The sequence below is a fragment of the Nomascus leucogenys genome, chromosome 24 (genome assembly GCF_006542625.1).
Source record: "Nomascus leucogenys isolate Asia chromosome 24, Asia_NLE_v1, whole genome shotgun sequence".
Classification (NCBI taxonomy): domain Eukaryota; kingdom Metazoa; phylum Chordata; class Mammalia; order Primates; family Hylobatidae; genus Nomascus; species Nomascus leucogenys.
The window spans coordinates 18,989,449-18,995,448 of record NC_044404.1 but is presented as its reverse complement, the minus strand read 5'-3'; the positions used below and the strand labels follow the sequence as shown (position 1 = coordinate 18,995,448).

Genomic DNA, 6,000 nt, shown 5'->3' with positions numbered 1-6,000 from the left:
CCCTGAGGGAAACTTGGTGATAGTACACAGTAAACCCCGCTGTGAGGGGCTTCAAGAGGTCTGCTCCTAATGGAACCTATGGTGTCTATAAGTGACAGCATCAAGAGCAGGGAGTAGGGGCCGTGCACGGTGACTCACTCCTGTAATCCCAGCACTCTGGGAGGCTGAGGCGGGCGGATCACGAGGTCAGGAGTTCGAACCAGCCTGGCCAACGTGGCGAAACCCCATCTCTACTAAAAAGACAAAAATTAGCTGGCATGGTGGTTGGCGCCTGTCATCCCAGCTACTTGGGAGGCCGAGGCACGCGAATCGCTTGAACCCGGGAGGGCACAGGTTGCAGTGAGCTGAGGTCGCGCCACTGCACTCCAGCCTGGGCGACAGAGTGAGACTCCGTCTCAAACAAAAAAACAAAAACCAAAAACCAACCAAACAAACAAAAAATTTGAAAAACAAAAAACAGTCTGTTGTGCTACACACAAACATTGGCCGCTCATGGGGTCAACAACTCAGGGCCCAGCCTTACTTTGTAGAAACTTATAAGCAAGAAAAGGGTAGAAGTGCTTATGTCCTGGTTTCAAGGTGACTGCGTAGCTAAGACAAGTTGACTTAAGGAGATCAAGACTGGAGAGAGAAGAGTGAAACCAGGAGAACAACAGTCTTCAAAGAAGTCCTGAGGCGTTATTGGCCTGCAGTGATCTATCAACACGATACCAAACCATCAGTTTTGGGCTTCCCCGCCCTGGCCCCTTCTGCACACGTCACTGGTTACTGCCCTTCCAGTAGAAGCAAATGACATCCGAAGATATGATTTAAATCAAGATGTTTAAGATGTTTGACATATTTGTCCTTGAAATTCCCAGTAAAAGGGAAACCATCGGTCCCATAGTCCGAGGGGCCTTCCCGACTGTACAGGAAATCACTGCTTCATGCCTCAGTGCAGTGTTTTAGAGGGGAGGCTGCAAGGCTTGGGAAAGTGGCCCCGCACTCAGAGTCAGACCTCAGGGGCTGTGAATTCTGACTCCACTGAATTGTGGTTGAATCATCTTGTCAACTTCCTTGACGTGCCTTGAGTTTCTGTTTCTTCGTCTCTAAATTTTGGAGGACCAGATGCCAGAAAGTCGGGAGACTGAGGAGTAAAGATGTGGAAATCCCTGGCGAGAGCCGGGTACTGGGGACAGTTTTGTCCTTGGGATGGACCTGGCTCCCGCCCTGTAGGCAGTGACGAGAGCAGCATGTCCAGGCTTTCACTGAGGCAGGCGTGTCTGTCTTTTCTCAGAGTCGGAAGACGGCAAAGACCTCATGAAGTCTCCGCTGCGGGATGAGCGGCTGTTCACGGAAGAGGAGCTTTCGGAGCAGCTCAGGTGAGGGGGCCCCGTGGGGGCAGGCAGGTGGGCAGGTGTGTAAATCTCTGAAGTACAGCAGCTCGGCGGGGAGAAATAAGAGCTAAGCTGGGCCAGGGGAAGGGCAGGAATTGCCATGGCAGGCTCATGACACACAAAGATTTATCAAGCAGAGAACAAAGATGATAATAAGTTAGGGGTTGCAGTTGTTTCTCAGAGCCTTACTTTCCGTTTTTCAAACAAGTAATGGCTGAGGTGAAATGCGCATAACACAAAAGTAACCAAAGGAGTGGGAACCACCCAGCAGCATTCAGTATACTCAAAATGATGTGCCATCACCACCCCACTTACCCTTAGTCAGACTCACCTCCTGACTGACTGCGGCTTCTCATCCTTTCACTCCATCAATGTTGCCTTCTCGAGCCTGTCATTCTTTTCTTTCATCTTTTCAATTGGCCCCATCTGCACCTGGCCTCGTTTCTGTCCATGGCTTTGTATCTAGTCGCTGCAAGATGCACTATGTGTATATGCACATGGAAATGTCCGTGGGCAGAGTGAGGAACTGAAAGGATGGATGTCTTTTTGAAACTGAATTAGGAAGGGACCTACTTTTGTTGACCGAAGAGACAGATGAATGGAGCATCGTGGAGGATCTTCCAGGAGCCCTCTCTCGTGTGGAGGAAGCCTGTGAACCGTTTTTTATTCTTCCTCTTGGCCGCAGGCATTTCTTTAAACACGTGCTGACCTTGTGCTTGGAGGTCTCCTTGAGGACATTGTCTCAGAAATCTGTGTCGCAATATTAGAACTGATCGCTCATCCCCTTTCCGCTGTTAAATTTTCTCTACTAATCTCACCTCAGGCAATATGAAGTCCTGGTTTTCTCTCGGGAACGGGAGCTGACCCAGTTAAGCGTGAAGTTACGGGAAGGGAGAGACGCCGCCCGCTCGTTGATTCGGCATCTCCAGGCCCTTCTCACTCCGGATGAGCCGGACGAGTCCCAGGGGTGGGACCTCCGAGAACAGCTGGCTGAGGGATGTAGGCTGGCACAGCGCCTCGTCCGAAAGCTCAGCCCAGGTAAGGTGGCCACAGGTCCTGATGACCCAAAACCCCAGGCTTATGAGAGACTCCAGACCTCCATACTTTCACAATGACAGTTGTAGCGGTGGTGTTTTTTTCCACTAAACGTATGTGGCCATGACATGACCAGGACTTCCTGGGTAAGAACAGAGATGGGAAACCCATGGGGTTGGAGGTCACAGTATTGCAAATGTCCCTCCTTCCTTGATGGAAGGTGGTCTTTGGAGCAAGAAGCAGCACGTTTCTAGTTTTAAAGGACAGGAAGGAGGCTGCGACAGGAGGGCGCTTGTTAGAGTGAAAAGAGCTCTGGACTCAGAAGGCAGGTTCTCAGGCTGTCTCTTTGGCAGTGTTCTTAGTAACTGTCGGTGAGTGAGTGAGTGATTTATCCTTCCTGAGTTTCTCTGTCTCCATCTGCAGAGGCACGCAAATTGTCTCTTGCAAGTGTCTGAAGCATCCAAATGTGGGAACACTTAAGACTGCCTTTCAAAATGAGATAAAGCCCCTTACCGTGTGGTGCTGCAGAAGGCACTTGATGTGGGGGCATTTGGTGGTAGGAAGTGCTTCAGACCAGAGCCCTCCCCATAGAGAGAATGTCCCTGAATAACACGGCAGAAGCCACATGAGGGAGGGCCGGTGAAGTCTCCTGATGCATAGAGGACTGTAGGACAAGTTTGTCCTCTCCTAAGAGAAAGAATGAGGTTTGAAATGTGAACCGTGACAGGACACCAAGCCTGTGCCTGGGAATCAGACCTGTAGCGGGATGGGGGAGACAGCCGCCAAAGTCCAGAGAGAGGCTGCAGAAGCCTCCATCATATGGGGAGCAAAAGGTCTTTTCAATATTTGGCCACATCTTGATGGTGGCCCCCCAGATCAGAAAGGCATTGCCTGATGGGTCAGGAAACCATGCCAGGGCATTTTGTTAAAGATAAAACATGAGAGCTTTCAGCTGAACAGTGACCCATGCCTAGATGTTCATGTCTCTGTGCACACTGGGCTGACTGCGCTTGCAGAGTGTGAAGTGGGAAATATCTGAATGAACACTTCTGTATTTACAGCCAGTTACGAAGACGAGGATGAAGATGTTAAAGTTGAGGAGGCTGAGATAGTAGAGGAATTATGTGCCCCCAGGTAACACTGAATAATCGGGAGCAAGTAATGGGTGGTAACATATGAAAAAGGTCTAGGAGGCACGCCCTCTCTGGCATCTACGATGGGCCGAAAGCCTGCATTCCCTTGGCCACAGTATGTGAAATTCAACCCAGCTTAGACACAGGGTGTGGCTGCTGTTGCGTTTCTCTGTGTGTGGCGGGTGTCATGCCTGTACCGTACAGGGATAGCTGAGCCTTCGTCCTCCTCGGCTCCTATCTGTCCACTGCAGTGAACACCAGCTGCTCTCTTCCTCTCTGGCTCCCATGGCAGCCATGCTCTGTTGCAGAGAGAAGAGGATTGCCTGTTCCCTCTTAAAGGGAACCTCCTGTTTGCTTTCTGGGGCCACTCTCTTAATGCCTCCTGTCAACACCAGCCAGGACTCCCTGGGGTCCAGTCCCTCTGTGTTTAATCTTCTGTCATCTCTTTCCCACCTGGCTCATCAGGGAGGTGCGGAAGGCTGAAGAAATGGAAGTCCCTGAGGACTCACTGGAGGAATGTGCCGTCACTTGTTCCAATAGCCACGGCCCTTGTGAGTCCAACCAGCCTCACGGGAACACCAAAATCACATTTGAGGAAGACCAAGTCGGCCCACCTCTAGTTGTAGGCAGTGCATCCTCTGATGATGAAGGGCAGGATGCTCCAAACCTTCTCCCAGGTAGCCTCTATTTTCCTTGTGTCTCATACCTCTGTCTAGGCTATGGAAGATGAATTGTGAGACCAGGCTGTATACATACATACTGGTTTAGTCAGAAACTAGGATGGAGCTAGGTGCGGTGACTCACACGTATAATCACAGCACTTTGGGAGGCCCAAGTGGGAGGATCATTTGAGTTCAGGGGTTCAAGAACAGCCTGGACAAGATGGTGAAACCCATCTTTACAAAGAATACAAACAACTAGCCAGGCATGGTGCTGCGTGCCTATAGTCCCAACTGCTCAGGAGGTTTAGGTGGGAGGATTGGCTCAGACCATCCTCCCACCCTCATTCACTACTCTCAGGCTAGACTCTCTCTCCTTTTCATTGGCTTGTCTTAGCTACTAATAAGAAGTCTCCGGCCAGGGGGCTGGCTCACATCTTTAATCCCAGCAGTTTGGGAGGCCGAGGTGGGCAAATCACCTGAGGTCAGGAGTTCGAAACCAGCCTGGCCAACGTGGCGAAACCCCCATCTCTACTAAAAAGACAAAAATTAGCTGGCATGGTGGTTGGCGCCTGTCATCCCAGCTACTTGGGAGGCCGAGGCACGCGAATCGCTTGAACCCGGGAGGGCACAGGTTGCAGTGAGCTGAGGTCGCGCCACTGCACTCCAGCCTGGGCGACAGAGTGAGACTCCGTCTCAAACAAAAAAACAAAAAACCAAAAACCAACCAAACAAACAAAAAATTTGAAAAACAAAAAACAGTCTGTTGTGCTACACACAAACATTGGCCGCTCATGGGGTCAACAACTCAGGGCCCAGCCTTACTTTGTAGAAACTTATAAGCAAGAAAAGGGTAGAAGTGCTTATGTCCTGGTTTCAAGGTGACTGCGTAGCTAAGACAAGTTGACTTAAAGGAGATCAAGACTGGAGAAGAGAAGAGTGAAACCAGGGAGACAACGTCTTCAAAGAAGTGGGCGAGGCTGCAGTGACGTCCCTCAGTCCTGATTAAACCTACTTGATTTCACCAGTTTTTAACCCATCATGTGTTTGGGTGTCTTCTCCCCAGTCCCTGGCCCCACCTCTTCTGCCACAAACGTCAGCATGGTGGTATCTGCGGGCCCTTGGTCCAGTGAGAAGGCAGAGATGACTAAATTTGGAAGTGAGAGGTACCAACGTATTTAGCAACTTTCCACGTTGCAGTCGGTGGGGGTGGGCCTAGATTTAAAATCCACTAATTCATTTCGGACAGGGCACAGAACTACCTGTTTTCTCCAAGAGGCTAAATCGTGTTTTCAAGAATCCTCTCTTTCCATATAAGATCCGGCAGACAAATAACATCTAATTGTTGTTCTAAACGTCTGGGACTAGTGAACCCTTATTCTGTTCAAGCTTCGTTGAGGCCAATGGGCAAAGCTCTGTTCTAGGGACCCTGAGGGAAACTTGGTGATCTGTAAGTGACAGCCATCAAGAGCAGGGAGTAGGGGCCGTGCACGGTGACTCACTCCTGTAATCCCAGCACTCTGGGAGGCTGAGGCGGGGGATCACGAGGTCAGGAGTTTGAGACCAGCCTGGGCAACATGGAGAAACCCCATCTCTACTAAAAAACAAACATAGCTGGGCGTGGTGGCAGGCACTGTATCCCAGCTCTTGGGAGGCGAGGCACGCGAATCGCTTGAACCCGGGAGGGCACAGGTTGCAGTGAGCTGAGGTCGCGCATGCACTCCAGCCTGGGCGACAGAGTGAGACTCCGTCTCAAACAAAAAAAACAAAAAACCAAAACCAACCAAACAAACAAAA

The 6,000-nt window shown here is 50.5% G+C and overlaps 1 protein-coding gene across 1 annotated transcript in view; it reads left to right on the top strand.

Moving 5' to 3' along the window:
• Window positions 1–1,084: 1,084 nt before the first annotated feature.
• The window catches only part of LOC115833013 (neuroblastoma breakpoint family member 12-like), a 12,335-nt gene continuing 7,419 nt past the window's right edge, over window positions 1,085–6,000 (top strand). The window contains exons 1-4 of the mRNA XM_030805504.1: window positions 1,085–1,361; window positions 2,200–2,414; window positions 3,473–3,545; window positions 4,010–4,221. Of these exons, the coding sequence (XP_030661364.1) occupies window positions 1,300–1,361; window positions 2,200–2,414; window positions 3,473–3,545; window positions 4,010–4,221 (562 nt within the window). The 5' untranslated portion in view covers window positions 1,085–1,299. The remainder of the gene's footprint in view (window positions 1,362–2,199; window positions 2,415–3,472; window positions 3,546–4,009; window positions 4,222–6,000) is intronic.